Genomic DNA, 20,177 nt, shown 5'->3' with positions numbered 1-20,177 from the left:
GGATCCCAAGGGAGTCTGATTTGGGCTGCAGACCCAAGGTCTGAACGCCTCGCCCCGTCCCTGAAGTTGCAGCAAGCCAGCAAGTTCTGTTTCCTCAGTTGTCCAATTTCTCCACGCCGCTTTTTGCCCTAGATTGGCCGGTGGGGCAGGGTGAGGTGCAGGCTGCGCTTTCAGGAGACTGCGTTCTGGACCGAGGGCCTGCAGTCTTTACAGGAGAAGCCCAAGAATTCAGTTGTGCCCAGAGTCAGTCCCAGACCAGAGATTGAAATCAACATTTGTCGATAACCTGGTGGCACCTGCCCCATCCGATTCCTACTTGCAGCGTCATGCAAACTCCCTCTTTGGGTGTTTCCCACATTGGGGGTATTTCGATTTCTCAGCATCTGCCTTTGCATTGCAGGCAGACCCAATCCTCTCCCTGCAGGGCGATCACGCTGTGCTTTAAATACTGAAGAGAAGGGACTGCGTTCGGTAAAGTGAGTTAGAACGAACAAGGAATTTGCACAGCTATGCAGGAAGACAGACAGACATGTAGCAAGTCGTAATGTACTGCAGTGCGCGTATATACCCCAGGGATGCGGAACCTCCAGGCCACGGGGCTACACCAGCCCACGGAGGCCCCCTCCTTATATTATAAACCCCTGATAGGAACACTCTCTTTGCCTTGAGATATGACAATACAAGGATCCCACTTCCAAAGTTGTTCCATGCTTAGTGCGATAAGTTACCAGTTGCTGAACGGTTGTCTGTATTCACAATGTGGAGAATATGGCTATGAATGTGCCCTCGTGGCAAAACAGAAGTGCAGCCATACATTTGTCTCCCACTGGCAACTTAAGGATTACTTATTTGGGGTTCACACCTCGAGGCACCTCCACTCCACAGACTCAAGCTAGTTTAAGTCACTCACTTTCCCAGGGAGAGACCAAAATGCCTAACAATTACCAGTACGCTTACAAGCCTAAAAGTAATATAAGTTTTAACTATAGATGTGGGCATAATTTCATTGAATACATGACTACATTAAGTCCCAAAGCAGTGCAAAGACTTTAATGAGAGTTTCATGTGAAAAATGAGTTGAGAAACTTTATGCTCCCCTAAAGAACCCGGGGAGATGGAAGTTCAGACTTATTTGAGAGGTGAGCGAGTTGACATCCCATTAACAGGGAGTGAAGCAATTGTTACCTTTCCCCCAAAATGCCAAGTGGTGAGAAAATCGCATACTGGCCAAAGACACATCTTGATAATATTGTACGGGTCAGGTAATATCAGATCTAGGACTGGGCCATTCACAGATATGGCTGTTATTCAGCGTAGCAGTTGGGGAAAGTGCTGAGCGTCATGGAAATTGCTGCCAGGCTGCCTTCATCCGTGCATCACCTCACAATTATTCAAACATTTCCCCCAACGCGATTGCGGACAGACGTAGGGCGAGAAGGTGCCACGACACCTGGGTTTTGTAGGTGGCGGCTTGCTTTGGAGATTGCAAACGCAAGGATAGTGCACCTTTGTCAATGTTTATGATAAACGTTATAGCCTTTTTGGGGATCCAGTCCTGAGATGCACTTAAAAGCGTCATAGGCAGGAGAGCGTCCTATCTTGGGATAAGGCCTTGAGTAGCTTTTGGAAGAGGTTTCTGAGTCCTCTTGGTTACAGAATGAGAGCAAGGTGGCCAGATCAATATTTCAAAAACAATGAGACACCCTAAAGCAGCTTCACCAACTTGGTGCCTTCCAGAAGTGTTGGACTGCAATTCCCATCATCCCATCTGGCTGAGCATGGCTGGAGTTGCAACCCAACACCAGGTTGACGAAGGCTGCTCTGGAGATATGGGAGATGTTTCTACCTTCCATTCCTACCACGCTGGGAGTCACTGGAGCGTAATTTCTGACAATACTAAGTGAAAGTAGAAAAAAACTTGGCTTTCCTTCCTTTTAGAAGTTGCTCTGATGGGAGAACATATTTCAGGGGCAATACAAAATGGGCTCATCATAACATGCAAAGCTGTTTGACTTCAGTTCTGCTTTCAATTGGGGGGTCCAAAGCCAAACTGTATATAAAGGAGGGAGAAAAGCACAGGGCAGGGCTGAGTCCCAAACTCCTCGGTTTGCATCCAAATCACAATTTCCCCAAACGGCAACATTATTAACCAACAAGCAAAAGGTTTAAATGTTGAGTAGCATCTTTTCCTTTTGACACCCTTTCCGTCAAACTCTGCTCCTTCTTCCTGGCAACCTCAGACCCTTTGAAATGTGAACAAGGAATTTATTTTTGTACTTTTTGAATACATTTCCTGAGTTTGCTTTGCAGGCACTTGGGTACTTTTTGTAAACCAAAAAGAAAAGGAAAAAAAAAAGAGGAAGAAATTATGTTTATGTATATATTACCTATGCAAAACAATATATTTATGTCGAAGAGAGAGGATTGTTTGAATATGGGGACATGCTCAAACTTATTTATTTTGCTAATATATTTATCCACATGTAAAGCTCTTCATGTGGCTATTGTTAATTCCACCACCCCCTGTATAAAGTCATTGGGTGCCCATGTTCGAGAGATGCCTCTTCCTCATTCTCAGAAATAAATTATTTTTAATCTCTTGTACGTTGGCATGAGAGGGAAATGCTAGAAGGATATCAAGGAGTGGTTTGAGTTCGGGGTGGAAGGCAGCCGTTGGAAACATTTCTGGGTTGCAACACACTCAATGGCTCCAACCTCGGAAATTCATGCTCTTGAAGAGCTTGTGGCCAAAAACATGGTGGGCATCATAGTTGCCTCTTCTGTACCTCCCATGCATATATCATCACCAGGATTTGTGCTGGAAAACTTCCCAGTGGATTGCATTACATGAGTCAGATCTGCCTGTATGTAGGAACATGGAGAGCTCAGTATTGTCGACACTGACAGGCAACAACGGCACTCCAGAGTTTCAGGCGGGTTTCTTTCCTAGGTCTACCTGGAATTCTGCAAGGTGTTGAGCCTGGGACCTAAGAATCCTAGACTAGTAGAGGTGGAAGGGGCCGATAAGGCCATCAAGTCCAACTCCCTGCTCAGTGCAGGAATCCACCTCAAATGGTTGTCCAGCTGTCTCTTGAAGGCCTCTAGTGTGGGAGAGCCCACCACCTCCCTAGGTAACTGGTTCCATTGTCGCACTGCTCTAACAGTCAGGAAGTTTTTCCTGATGTCCAGCTGGAAACTGGCTTCCGGTAACTTGAGCCCATTAGTCCATGTTCTGCACTTCATAGAATCATAGAATAGTAGAGTTGGAAGGGGCCTATAAGGCCATCGAGTCCAACCCCCTGCTCAGTGCAGGAATCCACCTCAAATAGTTGTCCAGCTGTCTCTTGAAGGCCTCTAGTGTGGGAGAGCCCACCACCTCCCTAAGTAACTGGTTCCATTGTCGTACTGCTCTAACAGCCAGGAAGTTTTTCCTGATGTCCAGCTGGATTCTGGCGTCCTGTAACTTGAACCCATTATTCCGTGTCCTGCACTCTGGGAGGATCGAGAAGAGATCCTGGCCCTCCTCTGTGCGACAACCTTTTAAGGATTTGAAGAGTGCTCTCATGTCTCTCCTCAGCCTTCTCTTCTCCAGGCTAAACATGCCCGGTTCTTTCAGTCTCTCCTCATAGGGCTTTGTTTCCAGACCCCTGATCATCCTGGTCGCCCTCCTCTGAACACGCTCCAGCTTGTCTGCATCCTTCTTGAATTGTGGAGCCCAGAACTGGACGCAATACTTCATGCAAAACATGTCTTACCATCATCCCCTGCCACTGTTAAATGACGCCCCAAGTCTTTCACGAGAAGCAGTGCCTTATCTTGACCCTCCCTCAAAATGGGGCTGCATGATGATGCCACGTTGCACAAGTGGGTCAAGCCCAAAAAAGAATCCAAGAATGTTTGAGTTGGGAAGGACCTTAGAGGTCATCTAACCCAACCTCAGTGCAGGGATCTCGCAACTGGAGCGTCCCTGCCAAATACTGCAAGCAAAGGAGACTTTAAGGTGGCACATAGTGGTGCCAAAGGAAGTTAGGTGTATGGCTGAATTTCCAATGTATCACCTGTGCCGTTATCACAAGGGTCAAGAGTGGGTAAACCACCCAGAGAACTTCAGTTATTGGGCGGTATAGAAATGCAATAAATAAGTGCCCTGATGCTGGATCAGGCCAAAGGTCCATCTAGTCCAGCACTATAATAATAATAATAATTTTAATGATGTAGTCCAGCACTATGTTCACACAGTGGCCAACCAGCCACCGGCCAGGGACCCACAAGGCAGGACACGGTGCAACAGCACCCTCCTACCCATGTTCCCCTGCAACTGGTGTATACAGGCTTCCTGCCTCGGATACTGGAGGTAGCACGTAGCCATCAGGGCTAGTAGCCCTTGATCGCCTTCTTCTCCAGGAATTTATCCAACCCCCTTTCAAAGCCATCCAAAGAGGTGGCCGTCACCACGTCTTGTGGTAGTGAGTTCCATAGTTTAACGATGCGCTGTGTGAAGGACTTCCTTTTATTTGTCCTGAATCTCCCACCATTGTTTCATAGGATGACCCCGTTGGGTTCTAGGGAGAAAAATGTCTCCTTTCCCACATCCTCCGCACCACGCGTCATTTTGTACCCCTCTATCATGTCTCCCCTCAGCCTCCATTTTTCCAACCTCCCCTCACAGGGGAGATGCTGCAACCCCTGGACCATTTCAGTGGCCATTTTGGGCACTTTCCCCCCCAGATCTATAATATCCCTCTTTTTTTTTTTTAGGTTCGGTGATCATAACGGTACACAGTTGTGTAGTGACACTATACATTTGTGTAAAGGGAGCACAATCGGGCCTTCCTCAACCTGGGGCGCTCCAGATGTGTTGGACTACAACTCCCAGAATGCCCCAGCCAGCTGGGGCATTCTGGGAGATGCAGTCCAACACATCTGGAGCGCCCAGGTTGAGGAAGGCTGGTGTTTTTATTTTCAATTCCTTTCTTAGTTATGCCTAACATGTAATTTGCCTTTTTCAAGGCAGCAGCAGCACATTGGTTTGCTGTGAATTTTAGGTCAGAATCGTAGAATAATAATAGTAGAGTTGGAAGGGTCCTCTTAAGGCCATCCAGTCCAACCCCCTCCCCGAATTAGTTCCTGTGAGGGGATTTTGGGCGGGAGGAGGCTCGTGCGTAGGAAATAAAGACACAAAACAAAATTTACCAAATGGCACAAGATAGAATTTAAGTTTATTTATTTATTTATTTATTACATTTCTATACCGCCCAATAGCCGGGGCTCTCTGGGCGGTTCATAAAAATAACATTCTGTTGTGTGTGTGTGACATAAATACATGGTGCTATATAAATAAATAAATAAATAAATAAATAAATAAATAATAATAATAATAATAATAATAATAATAAAATTGAAGAGAATTTAGCTCCTGTGAGGAACATTTGGCGGGGAAAAAGGGAGGCGCGCGCAGGTAATTCTGAGGAGAATTTTGATTATGGCGGGAAGCCCCTCCCCCACTTCAAAGGCAGAAGGAAGGGCGGAGCTTAGAGAGGGGCGCGCGAACTCGCTCCTGCGCACGCGCGCAGAGACAAAACGCGTCGGCTCAACGGCAACCCTCACGCCGTTGCCAGGCAGCGGCGAGCTCCCGCCCCTCGCGCAAAGGTGCGCGTGCGCAGAAAGTGGGAATCCTAGCGGGCGGAGCGGACCCCTGCGACGGAAGTGACGCTTCGGCGCGTCTCAGCGGAAGTGACGCGTCCCGGGTTTCCATGTTTATTTCTCCCCCACCGTTCGCTGCCGGTCGGTGGTCGCCATGGCGTTGGAGACGGTGCCCAAGGACCTGCGGCACTTGCGGGCCTGCTTGCTCTGCTCGCTTGTCAAGGTACCGGGGTGGGGTGGGGTGGGGTGGGGGAAGGGGGGAGCAGAGACGTCTGAGCCTACTTCCGCTTCCGGCTGGCGAGCCGGAAGTGCCTCTGTGAAAGAGCAGTACAGCGCCGAGCACATCCCTGGCTGGAGGTCGGCAGAGGCCCTAATGCGAGGCCGAGGATGGATCCAGACGTAGTCGTAGTCAGGGTCAGCCCATTGAAATCAATGGGGCTTAATTCGGCCATGTAAGACTCCATGGGTCCACTGTGTATATAATAATAATAATAATAATAATAATAATAATAATAATAATAATTTCTTACCCGCCTCTCCATTTTGATCGAGGCGGGGAACAACAATCAACGATAAAACACATAATACTTGATTAAAACATTATATATTATGTTTTATATAATATATATAACATAGTATATTATGTATATTAAAACATAATATACGTTGTTAAAAACATCCTAAAAACATTTTTATAGGCCTGCAATTTCAAGACGTTTTTAAAATGTTTTTAGGATGTTTTTAACCATGTATATTAACGTTTTAATTGAGTATTATGTATTTTATCGTTTATTGTTTTTCTCCGCCTCAATCAATATATTATTATTATTATCATTATTTGTATCCCGCCTTTTGCCCAATGCTGGGCCTTAAGGCAGCCTTACAAAGTTTAAAACATACATGGGGTGGGGGTGGGGAAACAAAACCATTTATTTAGAATATTTATATACCGCTCCCCATTGAAAAATTTCAGAGTGCTGTACAAGATAAAATGAAAATAAAAACAGAATAAAACAGTTAAAACAAATTTTGAAAGAAGCAAATACAGAGATTCAAGGCTGCATGTTAAGGAAAGGCTTCCTAGAATAAAGATGTTTTCAGGAGGTGCCGAAAGGAGTACAAGGTTGGAGCCTGCCTGATCTCCAGAGGCAGGGAGTTCCACAGGGGGGGAGCCACCACACTGAAGGCTCTGCCCCTGGTGGACTCCAATCGGAGGATGAATCTAAGTGGAACCACCAGGAGCAGGCCCTCGGATGACCTCAGTGACTGGGCAGGTTGGTAGGGGAGAAGGCACTCTCTCTCAGGTACCCTATATTTAAAAAGGTGGGATATAAAATGAACTAATACACTATAGCAGCCTTGGCCAACCTGGTGCCCTCCAGATGTGTTGGACATCTGGAGGGCGCAAGGCGGGTGAGCATTCAAGATGAACACAAAAAATGTAGAGAAGTCACAGGATGCTGTAGTACAAAACCCATGATGCATTTAAGCCTCTTATTTTTTTTTAAGGCCTTCTTCAGGGGGTTTGTTATAATGTCTACAGAAATTATTAGCAAGTTGCCTTGTCATGGCGACGTTCTCCATCCTCCCCCTTTAATTGTTCCACAGCATTTATTTATTAAAAGATTGTATCTGCTACCCTTCAGCAGAGCTTATATAAAGAACATCAGATACCTAAGTAAAATTATAGTTAACAATGATTTGAAAGAGCAAACGGGTGTTTAGAGGTGGAGCAACTCTTGGCATGGCAGTTGTGGCAAAGAGCCCCGAGAGAACTCACCACCTTTGTGAGTTTCTCTGACCCCCCCTTTAAAACCTTCTCACCCATCTTGCCGTCTCTCAACCACGTTTCGGTGAATCCTGTAAATGGATTGTGTGGGGAAAGAACTTGCTTTTGTCCACCCTGAATTTCCTTGGATGACCTGAAGTTCTAGTCTAAACTGAGCGGAGGAAAGGATTCTCTCCAGTTTCATCACACCGTGTGTAATGTTTACAAGCCTCCTCCGTGCTCACCCTGCATAAGTAGTCTTTCTTTCCCCTCCTAACTTAGCAAGCTTTAGCTTCTGTGCTGAATACAAACCCGGTTCCAAACCTCTGCTTGGCAAATTTGGTGCTTTTCTGTGTTAGCTGCTTCCTTCCGCAGCCTCGCTTACCTCGCAGGGTTGTTGTTGAGGGTGCGAATGAAGGGAGCTCTGAAAGGCAGGCTGGGGTTGGACTCGATGACCTTGTAGGCCCCTTCCAACTCTGCTATTCTATGATTCTATGACATGCAAGCGAAAGAATAACTCTCTGGAGAGAAGTGGTTGCAATTTTTATCTCTGTCGAGGTAGGAACATAAGAACCCTGTTGGATCAGACCAAGGGTCCATCTAGTCAGCATTCTGTTCACACAACCAACCAGGCCAACCAGGGATGAACAAGCAGGACATGGTGCAACAGCACCCTCCCACCCTTTCTGAGACTGTTTCTCCTTCCTCTCCAGACCATTGACCAGTTTGAGTTCGACGGGTGCGACAACTGCGACTCCTATCTGCAGATGAAGGGGAACCGCGAGATGGTCTACGACTGCACCAGCTCTTCCTTCGATGGGTGAGGGCGCTTGGGGGCAGCCCAGCTGCACGCACCTCGGGTCTGAACGGGTTTTGAGCATGTGGTGGAGGGTGGCTTGAACCCTCCTGGAGCCCAACACCTTTCTGCCACTGCTGGCTCTAAATCAGAGGGTTGTTTTGATTAGTATAGAACAGGGGCGTCACACCTCTTTGAGCTGGAGGGATGAGTACCATTCCGGACCAGCTCTTGAAGACCGCATTTTGCGGGGTGGGGCGACGGGGGCAGAGCCCAGACTACTAGAAACGCCACCCTGTTTTAGCTTCACGCCCTTTTCACCAGTAACTCAGCCTTAACAGAGGCTTTTCCACCCTTTTGATTGGGGGGGGGGGGAACTGTACAAAAGCCAGGAAGCCAATAAATGATTTGTATTTAGGGGCAAGGTGGGTGAGGCTAAAGGGAAGATTGTATGGCCTTCCTGGGAGCCCCAGAAGGCAGGTTTTGTCTCCCGGGCATGAGGTTCTGCACCTCTGTTGTAGGAAAAGGCACCCCCCCCCAGATGTCGTGTACTGCAACTCCCATAATTCCCTGGCTGGGTTAGAAAATAAAAAGCAATTTTAACAGTCACACACACACACACCCTGTTGTTATTTGAGAATCAGTGACAGATGAGCAGACTGAGGGCTTTTTGACTGGCCTTTGATCCATTCTAGACCAATGATCACGTAAACGATAGCAGGGTGATTATCTATGGTACACAGTAGGCAGTGTTTTTGAGTTCTCTGGAGATGCAGGGTGACGTGGGAATGACTTGAAGTCGTCCGCTGGAGGGGCAGGGACTTGCCTCAGGCTGGAACACCTCGTTCCTGCCCCGCAGCCTTGGGCTTCCTGGAATCTCAGTGGTGTAATTGACCCCTGTAGCCTCTTGGGCCGAGCAGGGTGGGAATGGAAGCGTTGCCTGTTTCCTGAGCAGCTTCTCCCATCTCAGAATAAAACCTTGAAAGGCAAGCCCCGGCAAGAGGCGAATTCGGGCACAAAATGTTGGTGCTGCTGTTGAATCGCTGCTGCCAGAGTTCGCTAAACTTTCAAGGGAGGGCAGCTTTTGTGGCCTTCCAAATGTTTTGACCTACAACTCCCATCAGCCCTCACCAGTGGTTAGGCTCGCTCGGGCTGATGGGAATTGTGGCCCTCCAGATATTTTGGCCTACGAGTCCGTCCCCCGCTCTGCACTCAAGGGCCTGCAGGATCTCCTTGGGAGTGAGGCTGGGGTTTTTCTGTAGACCAGTTCTGGCGTAGCGCCCGTGTTACTTAAACACACAAGGAAAGGAAATGCTGGTGAGTGATCTGATGGCTCCGTGAGCTTTTGTGAGCCGTGGGTGCAAGGAGAGGCTCTTGCTTTGCACGCAGGAGGTGCTGAGGACCTCCGATGGAAAGGGCCTCTGGTTCAAAGGCTGGAAACAACCTTCGAGAGTTTGCTGCCGCTCAGGAATAGACAGTTCTGGCTTAAATAGACTGACGTTCTGAGGCGGCTTCCGTGTCTTCAGTGTGATCCTCCAGGATTCTCCGTCAGCCCTGTGGGCCGGCAAATCTAGGGACCACAGAGGCTGAGTTCATCAGCCCCCGAAATTAAGCGTGTTTGGTTCTGCGTGTTGATTCCGCCCTGACGCTCCTCCTCCTCCTTCTCTTGCAGCATCATTGCAATGATGAGCCCAGAAGACAGCTGGGTCTCCAAGTGGCAGCGAATCAGTAAGTCCTGGGCCGCCTCCTGCTTCATTCGGTTCCAGGTTGATCTGTCTTCCTTTTGGGAAGCTCCAAAGGAAGGAAACGGAGCAGTACCTCTCAGACGGAAAAGCTCTTCCCTAATACATTTTTATACTGCCCACTAGCCGAAGCTCTCTGGGCAGTTCACAAAAATTTAAAACCACAATAAAACAACCAACAGCGCTGAGTAGTGATAACTCCAAGTGTCCTCCTCTCTTAGGTAACTTCAAGCCAGGCGTATATGCTGTGTCCGTGACTGGCCGCCTACCCCAAGGTAATCTTTTGTCCGGAGGGAATATTTTCTCGCTCACAAACCTCACTGTGATGGGCTCTGTGCTAGCAGTGACTGACCGAGGAAGGGGTCTTAGGGTTGTGGCAGACAGCTCGGTGGAAGTGTCAACCCGTCGTGCGGCTGCTGTGAAAAAGGCAAATTCCATGTTAGGCTTAATTAGGGAAGAAATTGAGACTCATAAAAATGCTCCCCTTATACAAATTTGTGGTGCAGCCGCACTTGGGATACTGTGTACTGCCTTGATCACCGCACCTGAAAAGGATATTATAGAGCTGGAAAAAGTGCAGAGAAGGGCAAGTAGGCGCAATCCTAAGCATGTTTAGACAGAAAAAGGTCCTACAACTCCCATGCTCGGAGTTGTAGGACTTTTCTCCCCTGTCTAAACGTGCGTAGGATTGTATCTTAAAATGATCAAGGGACTGCAGCTACTGCCCTGTGAGGATACATTACAACACTGGGGATTGTTTAGCGTAGTGGGGAGACCTGATAGAGGTGGACAAAATTGTGTGCGGCGTGGAGAATGTGGAGAGGGAGACATTTTTTCCTCATCAAATTAGAATCCATGAAGCTGATTGGTGGGAGATTCAGGAAAGATGAAAGGACGGAGTTCTTGTTCAGTTATGGAATTCGCTACCACAAGATGTGGTGATGGCCACCAATTTGGATGGCTTTAAAAGAGGGTCGGATGAATTCCTGGAGGAGAATGGCTACTAGCCCTGATGGCTATGTGCTACTTCCAATATCAGAGGCAGGAAACCTATATAACATATTTCTTCGATTCTAAGACGCCATCGATTCTAAGACGCACCCCATTTTTAGAGATGTTTATTTGGGGAAAAAAGGGCATCTTAGAATGGAAGAAATACTTCCCTCACCGCCCAGCCAACCTCCCCCCCCCTCCGCGCTTCCTTCTAATGGTTGTGTCCTTTTCTTTTTTCCCTCTGAGAGAAGAAACCGCCGTTTGCGCGGGAAGAAAGGGGGGGGGGCGTTGAAACAAAGAGTAAACAATATTTTCGGGTGGGGAGAGAGAGGAGAAGACGCGATTAAGGGGCTAAAACGCTTAACTCTCCAGTCCCGCTCTTTACTTCTCTGTGCACCAGGGGACGACGACACGCGAGTAAGGCCCATGGAAATCGATGGGACTTACGAATAAATTTGACTAACAAAAAACCAGGTGCTTACCCTCCCAGCTCCTCCTCGCTCGCATGGCTCGAGGCTGCTGCAGGAGCTTCCTCTTTTCCTCTTACCGCATTGCTTCGATTCTAAGACGCACTCCATTTTTAGAGCTGTTTATTTAGGGAAAAAAGTGCATCTTAGAATCGAAGAAATACGGTACATCAGCTGCTGGGGAACCTGGGCAGGAGAGTGCTGTTTGTGGGTTCCTGGTCGACAGCTGGTTGGTCACTGTGTGAACAGAGTGCTGGACTAGATGGACCTTTGGTCTGATGTCGTATCAAGGCTCTTACGTTATGTCTGTTCCCTCTCTGCCCCCTTAATGAACACGTGCTTTTCTTTGCTGCAGGCATCGTGCGAGAACTGAAGAGCCGTGGAGTAGCCTACAAGTCTCGGGACACGGCTATAAAAACCTAAGAAGATCTCGTGCCCCGATCCTGCACCTCGCAGGCTCCCCCTTCTGTAGAGACTGCTATACAGAGCAGCTCTAATGTCATGTGAGGACGATCTCTCTGTGGGGGTGGTGGGCTTTGATGAGAGATCAAGCGTGTCCCGGCTAGTAAAGGCGTCCTTCTCCTCACCCCTGACAGCTAGGGGACAGCTTTCTTCCTGAAAGGCTTCAAGTCGGAGCGCCAGCAATGCCCAAGGAAAGCGTCCTGTGATCTCTGTAAATATTTTTAATAAATTTGGTTCTGGGGTCATACATCTACACTCCGGTTTTCTGCTCTTACAAATTTCCTTGCCTTCTGCACAACACGTATTTCTGTAACAGGTGGCGGTTCTGCTAAAGGTGGACTCACGTTGCTGGGTTTGCTCTGAAATGCTCTGTGATAATGGTTGTGTTTGCGTGTAATGCTAAACCATGGTTTATGTTAACCTTGTTTGTTGCATACATTCTCTTGCAAAGGATCAAGCAGGCTGCGGCTTATTTTCCCTATTTCTGGCTTGCTTCTTTTCCGCCCGTTTTGCCTGCCTTCAGAGTGGTTTCATTTTCCAACTGGTCTTGCCCGGTACTTTTGTTTCAGGGCAGACTTGCCAGTGCAAACAGAACAGGGAAAAGCCACTGTTCTGGGTTCAAATGTCACAACAAACCGAAGTTTCAACTCACCAGACTGTAAACTAACAGAAAAGCACAGCTTTTGCTTCTGGTTTGTAGCGGGTTAACAAGCCAGAGTTCGTTTGCAGGGATGGGTTCAGATACAACAGCAAGCTGGATTTCAACAAACCACGCCATGGTTTATCGTTCAGTGCAAACCAGGCTGTGTTCTCTCTCTCTCTCTCTCTCTCTCTCTCTGTGTGTGTGTGTGTGTATATGTAGTAATCCAGTACCACTCGTACGTGTAGAATTCCTTGTTTGTAAAGCCTGTTACCTTGATTCATTGCTCTGATTGCCATATATTTTACACAGGGGAGGTTGAGGCTGAGAGCAAATAGCTTGTGCAAAGCCCCGTGATGTGTGTGGCAGAGGCGGGAGTTGAACCCGGTTCTTCCTGTGTTCACGACCAGGTCCAGGTGGCATCGAAATTCCTTTTCTCTTCCCCCTTCTCTCTCACCCCCCCCCCCAAAAAAAATTTCATGCTGCTTTTGGACATCCAAGCATCAGCTGGTGGAGGCTGCTGACCACTTTGCTTATTCCAGATGCGCCCCCCTCCCTCTTCTCCGAAGCACATCCTCCTCGTGTGCAGGAAGGCCTGAGTGAATGAATAAGGCTTCTTTTTCAAGGATACAGCGAAAATCTATCTTAATTACTACAGTTCATCCCATGCTCTGATAATGAATCAAGAACGTGACTGTGGGGTGGTGGAAGGAATGCGAAACTCAAGGTATATATAGACAACTTTGCAGGCCTCTCTCCCCGTGCTGGCTGGGGGACGATGGGCATTGCAGTCTGGAACATCTGGAGGGCAGCAGGTTGAGGAAGGGTGCTCTCGATCTCTAATCTACCCAGTCCCCAGACACTCAAGACGGAGGTCCGTGAAGGATAAACTGCAGAGAGTATAAAAACGAAACGATTCTTTACAGCGTCCTTCCTCAGCGCAGCAGGCTACAGATGTAACGGCCTGGCTGGCGAGGAGTGGTCCGGGTTTGTAGTCCCAACACAGCTGGAGGGCGCCGGGTTGAGGAGAGCCGCTTTAAATACACCCCCTTCTTTTCCGTATCTGCAAAAGCTTTGGCAGCGTTACCTTTGCAGGACTTCTAGACAGAATGTGCATTGCACAGCCAGGGAGTCTGCCTCCATCCAGACGCCTTCCTCCGCAGATGGCACACGCTGCAGCAGGTTCCCGAAGAGGAAGGATGCTAAATGTTTAGGAATCTTCTGCTTGGCAAAGGGGCCACACAGCAGGTGCCTTCAGCGGATGAGCGTGGGTAGGAACAGACTCGTGGTTGATTGGACCGTTCGTCGGAGGCGTATTTCTAGCTGCCGCTCGGAGGCAGTGCAGGCCTGTTTCTTACCTTATTCGCCCTCAAGCTTGGCGGTGATCCAGTTTTCATCCCACAGCGAAGGGAGTTGATCATTTGCACAACTTACAACCGTCTTCTTTTGGCCTTCCATCTTGGCTCTGGGAAGAAGCTGGGGTTAAACCTCCTTTGCTGGAGGCTGCCAGAGCGAAGGCATAAATTCTGCATTAACGCATTCGATTGCCAGGAGAGGACTTTGCTGCCAGTCCTTCCATACACAGACTCGCTCCTGAGTTCCCAACATTTACGGGGAAGGGGGGCTTCTTTTTGTGGTCGAATTGGGAGTCCGTTTCCCTTGCTGATCGACTACAAATCACCCAGAGATCTACTTTCTCGTGCCACTCCCCTTCCTGGGGCTACAGCCTGCTCACCCACGACTCCTTACAATGAGTAGTGGGAGGAAGGAGATCAGGAATGGATGCATTGCCAGGAGCACCTTCGAGAAAGGGGACATCGCAATACTTTAAAAGTCCTCTATCGCACCGGTGTGGAACCACTTTTAGCCAAGAAATGATCGAACCATTGGTCAGGGAAGGCCCTGCGTTTGCCCTGCGCCTCCCTGCTTTATACTCACACACCATAAACACAAGTAACACATTTGCTCTTAAAGTTTTGACCATAACTTCGTATGTCTTAAATTTGTAGTTTATTGTTAATTTCTGCCTTGGGCCACATTTGCAGTGAAAAGGCAAGGTATAAGTTTAAACGAGGTGTTCTCCTTCACCACCACCTCCAGCTAATAGGTTGTTTTATTTATTTGAAGTATGAAATACATAAACATACATGTGTCTGTCTTAACCTTGGGTGGCCAGGAGCCCTCCCAAATTCAGGGACCCGGGAATTTATTCCAAACATTCTCCGAGTTCTTAGAAATAACAGATGGTTTAAAAAGCAGGGCGCGGGGACCCACTTCTCTTTCCGGCTTCTACCATTTCAGGCTGAAGCAGGATAGGGACATGGTTCTGCGTGCAAAATAATGACCTGCATGTAGAAAGCTAGTAAGCAAAGAGCACAGATTTTTTTGGTATGGAGGACCCCCCCCCCTCGCCTGCATTATGACGAGGCAGTGTCCATCTCTGGCCTGCCAGATGTTGCTTGGACTCTATTTCCCATCATCCCCTGGCCTGTGGTGAGGGATAATAGGAGTCACAGCTTGTTCATATCACAGGTCTGCAGCTCTTCTCGATCCTCTCAGAGTGCAGGACACGGAAAAACGGGCTCAAGTTAAAGGAAGCCAGATTCCGGGTGGACATTAGGAAAAACTTCCTGACTGTTAGAGCAGTATGACAATGGGACCAATTACCTAGGGAGGTTGTGGGCTCTCCCACATTAGAGGCCTTAAAGAGGCAGCTGGACAACCACCTGTCAGGGATGCTTTAGGGTGGATTCCTGCATTGAGCAGGGGGTTGGACTTGATGGCCTTAGAGGACCCTTCCAACTCTGCTATTCTATGATTTTACAAAATAGCTCTGTCTCCGGTTGAGATCATGGAATTCTAAGGCGGAAGCCTGCACTAACATAACAACCGAAGTAAGAGAGGCTACTTGGACGGCGATAATTAAGTTGCTCTTTAAAAAAAAAATAAAGGGGTGCAAAGATGCACTCTCTCTTCCAGACGTTAATAGCATCCATATATTGGAGACGCAAAACCTGCAGCCTGATTTCCCTGTTTTGTGAGGGAGCGAATAAATAATACTGTTGCGATGGATATTGTGTTGATCTCTAATGGCTTAAAGACAGTGCCTTGAGCATTCCTTCTGTCAACATGAGGACTGGAGCCTTGTTTTGGGTGAGGGATGTTTTTAAGTTGCTGTACTGTGCAATTGACTTTGGGGCGGTGAGGGGGTAGAAATGGCATCTAGTATTTAATCTGCATATTTTTATGTCTCTGGTAAGGATGGGGCTGGAGCCCGCCCTAGTGTTTCAGAACCAGGATTTGCAGCCCGGGCAAAGGACTAAGTATGATTTTATACCTCTGGTTCACAAAGGAGGGTCTTTGCCCCTCAGTCATTCCCCCCCATCCCTGCCCGGTTTTTCCGTTGAAGTAGAATGGAAAAGTGCAATTGCTGTGTGCGCTTTCTCTTCTGGTGCCGATCTGTGACTGCGTTTTTGTTTGCTCTGTGTGTGAGGGAGGGAGGTCAGGTTATAGACTGCTATCAAGTTTTAACTCTGGCCTCTCTCACAAGGACCGCCTCGGGGGGTTGTCGTGTCAGCATTTTCACGCTTTCCCGGTTTGAGCTTCTTGCGTGTCGCTTCCCATTTGACTCTCCGTCTTCACCCATCTTAATTATTTTAATCCCTGTGGGTGATGAGCCGGAAAGTCACTGTCTTCTAAAGTGTGTGTCAGTGTCAGGCATGTGCGTACACCCCTGGATTCCACAGCACACACACACACACCCGTGTGTGTGTGTGTGTGTGTTTATCAGGGACCTTTCCCATTTCCAGTCGTTCAGCCTTCTTTCTTTCTAATTCTTCCTTTTCAAGACCTTTTGAGCAAAGATTTTTGCCGCAGCCGGTGGGTCTCAGCGCTCTGCTCCCAAAAGTTAAATCTCACACCTGGGAGAGGGGAGTGCGTCTTGATTCTCCTGCGCAAGCGTGTTACCTATGCGTACCTGAACTGTAAGGAACAATGTCAAGTTTACTGTAATATTGCCGTGGGTCATTCTAGGCTGAACATTTAACACTAAGGAAACATACAGAAGCAGTGAGTCTCTAGGAGAAGTATGAGGATTCTCACCGGCCTCTTGAGCGCAATTTCAGGCATAACCCAAGAAATTCAGCTGTTCGAAACGTTACATGTGAACATCGCTTAGCAAAAACAAACAAACCATGGGTCATTGGGCTGCCTGCCAGGGCATTACAGGAACTGCAATCCAACACACCTTGAGGGGCTTAAGGTTGGGGACGCACACATAGGCACGCGCAGCACATAGAATCATAGAATCGCTTAATGCAGGAATCCACCCTAAAGCATCCCTGACAGAGGGTTGTCCAGCTGCCTCTTGAAGGCCTCTCGGGTGGGAGAGCCCACAACCTCCCTAGGTAACTGGTTCCATTGTTGTACTGCTCTAACAGTTAGGAAGTTTTTCCTGATGTCCACCCGGAATCTGGCTTCCTGTCACTTGAGCCTGTTATTCCGTGTCCTGCACTTTGTGGGGGATCGAGAAGAGATCCTGGCCCTCCTCTGTGTGACAACCTTTTAAGTATTTGAAGAGTGCTCTCATGTCTCCCCTCAATCTTCTCTTCTCCAGGCTCAACATGCCCAGTTCTTTAAGTCTCTCTTCACAGGGCTTTGTTTCCAGACCCCTGATCCTCCTGGTTGCCCTCCTCTGAACATGCTCCAGCTTGTCTGCGTCCTTCTTGAATTGTGGAGCCTAGAACTGGATGCAATACTCTAGATGAGGCCTAACCAGGGCCGAATAGAGAGGAACCAGTACCTCCTGTGATTTGGAATACTTTCGAATTAATACTTCTTTTAATGCAGCCCAAAATAGCATTTGCCTTTCTTGCAGCCACATCACACTGTTGGCTCATATTCAGCTTGTGATCTACAACAATTCCAAGAGCCTTCTCGTTTGTAGTATTGCTGAGCCAAGTATCCCCCATCTTGTAACTGTGCCTTTGGTTTCTATTTCCTAAATGTAGAACTTGGCATTTATCCCTCTTAAATTTCATTCTGTTGTTTTCAGCCCAGCACTCCAGCCTATCAAGATCACTTTGAAGTTTGTTTCTGTCTTCCAGGGTATTAGCTATCCCACCCAATTTGGTGTCATCTGCAATTTCTTTTTAAAGGTGAACATTTATTGAATACTCAACCATAAAGGGCATTACTTTTATTCATTTATTTATTAAACACTGTAGACACTGATGCCCATTTTTCTGTTTTGGGGGCTTTTGTAGTGACACTGGCCAGAGGAAGGCCTTAAGAGGCGATATTAGCTTCCCGGGGCCCTTTCTCCTGGCCTCTTTGAAGCATGGCTCCCGGCAGAGAGATTCCTTTTCACTCCTGCTGCATTTAAAGGCAGGGGCGAAGAGCAGGGTTGGCTTTTTTTAACAAAAAGATTCCGCATGCGCTCAGTTACTTTGTGCTGTGGGTCGGGGCTTCTGCTCTTGCCCTACTTGGTACAGGGGGGAATTTCTACAGGTGCAGCTTCTCCTCTCATAACAAGGGAGAAAATTCCCTATTGTCCACTGGTCACCCAGAATATGCTTTGGCCAAGAACTGCTGACCTGGGTCATGGCAGGAGGGTGGGGGGTGTCAAGCCCACCAGATGCATATTATGGTCTGCCTGGTGTATAATAGTTTGGCAGGCCCGAATTAAGCCCCAGATTTTTTTCTATCTGGTGGGGTTGATCACGTCTCCCTTCTGCGCAAGATAGCAGGCGCTCCCTGGACCGCTGAATTCGAGGCGCATGAATGCGTGATCCATCACGCCTGATGGCTGTTGCTCCGTTGACAAAAGGCTGTGTGCAATTCCGTTCTTACAGCGTGTTGTTCCGCATGTATGAAAGCTTCCTTTTGACAGGGGCGATACCGTCTCCTCAGAATGCTGCATTCCAGATTAAAGTGCCGCTTTTGTGTGCGCACACGCATTACGCAGGAGCACATGGGGGGGGGGGAGAAGTGCCACGCTATAGATGCACACCCTCTGTGCATGCATTTAGAAATAGCAGTGACCTATTTTACCGCAGCATTGAACTGCGGGCATCTCTAATCAGCCTGCCTGTTTTCTCCACTTTTATCTTGCGAGTCTCCATGCCGCTGCCTCGAAGCAGTGCCTCTGAGCACGAACAGAGTATTTCTCCCTCCACTGCACCGTATAGGGGAGTCGACATTGCAATAGCTTCTAGGTGGTCTTTGAGCCTAGCCTGGCTTTCCCCAGCTTGTAGGTCCTTCAGTTTTGGGGGACTTCAGCTCCCATCATCCCTGATAATTGCCCATGCTGGCTGGGGCCTATGGGGATTGTAGTCTAAAACATCTGGAGGGCACCATGTCAGAACATGGGAACATCTGGCTCAGCCCTTCCCAATGAACAAGGAGGGTTGCCAACTTTTTGGGGGGAGGGTTCTTGAACTTTAACAAGCTGTCGGTTGTGGCACAACTAAACATGGACATCATTTCCCATCACTCGTACGTTCATGCCAGGGCAAGTGTCATCTACCACATTCCCTATCGTGTTTGCTCCTGCCCCGGTCAACGGGCTTTCCCTATTTTTGCCTTTGGGGAGGGGCTGGGTTTTAGTGCCAGTTGGCGCTGTTCTGGTTCTTCAGCGTTCAGCGCCCTCCTTGACATCTCGAGAAGTTAAATTCCTGGCTTGGTGGTGCATGTTGCCTCTTGCGCACATGCATGTCAGTGCCCGCGCATGGACACTAAGACACCATGTGGCACACAGCCTGCAAATCCATCCACCGCGGAGGAGGATCATTTTGAACCTGCTAACAGACACCTGGGGACCGTTGCATGACGCCTTCCCACTCACCGCCACCACAGACAGCCTTCTCTAACTCAACGCACTCCAGATGTGTTGGGCTACAACTCCCAGAATCCCCCAGCCACATGTGCCAACGCCAAATGTGGGTTGTGGCTGCAGTTGTGCGTTGTCATCTTGGCCCGATGCGGGTGTTTGCTGCTTTCTTAGGCTGAGCGTGCCCTTTTGCTCACGACATCGGTTTTTATCCCGTGGCTTTGACTGCCACGCACCACCTTGGTGGAGGAGTCCCGCCCTGAGAGGTGGCTGGGAATGAGTTTTGATCCTACCCAGCTGGGCTTCTGTCTCCGGGCAGCCAGATCAGCTGGGCCTCTGGGGTAGCAGAAGCTTTTGTGGTCTCTGGCCCATTGGATCAGGGGCATATGTGTGTGTGAGAGAGAACTGGTTCCTTCTGCAAAACTGTGGTTCCAAAGGTCCAAGCAACAAGAGGCAACACACACGCCCCACTGTGCCCCAGGCTGCCGGTTCTGCCTCCGCCCGGGTGCCCGGCGCCTTTGCCTGCCAGCCCTGTGCTGCAGTCGGCTGCCCGCACATCACCAGGCAGCGAGCAGCACACCGCCTCCTCCTTCTCCTCCAACCATTTCCATGGAAACCGCCTGAGCCACTTCTTATTGGAGGGCTCGCAACAGCCAGCCGCTCCTGCTCAGTGCCAGTGCCAGGGAGTCCCACATCAAAGCCCGAGGAATTTGGTCTGGAGCGAAAGAGGCGCACCTAGCTAGCGCAAGGCTAGCGAGCCGGCGGTGCGTCTGAGCATGAGGCAAACCGCTGGCTGGACGAAGCCTCCCTAGCCGAAAACTGCGCTGTGCACGAGCC

The 20,177-nt window shown here is 48.8% G+C and overlaps 1 protein-coding gene across 1 annotated transcript; it reads left to right on the top strand.

Annotated features, from left to right (window-relative positions):
- Positions 1-5,753: 5,753 nt before the first annotated feature.
- SUPT4H1 (SPT4 homolog, DSIF elongation factor subunit) lies at positions 5,754-12,118 on the top strand. The gene is made up of 5 exons (XM_063146415.1): positions 5,754-5,866; positions 8,125-8,231; positions 9,880-9,935; positions 10,171-10,224; positions 11,765-12,118. Exons 1-5 carry the CDS (start codon positions 5,798-5,800, stop codon positions 11,830-11,832), a joined length of 354 nt encoding a protein of 117 aa, XP_063002485.1. The 5' UTR covers positions 5,754-5,797; the 3' UTR covers positions 11,833-12,118.
- The last annotated feature ends 8,059 nt before the right edge of the window (positions 12,119-20,177 follow it).

Source organism: Elgaria multicarinata, chromosome 22, assembly GCF_023053635.1.
Source record: "Elgaria multicarinata webbii isolate HBS135686 ecotype San Diego chromosome 22, rElgMul1.1.pri, whole genome shotgun sequence".
NCBI lineage: Eukaryota > Metazoa > Chordata > Lepidosauria > Squamata > Anguidae > Elgaria > Elgaria multicarinata.
The sequence above is the reverse complement of the archived record's forward strand: the minus strand, read 5'-3'. Positions and strand labels throughout refer to the sequence as shown.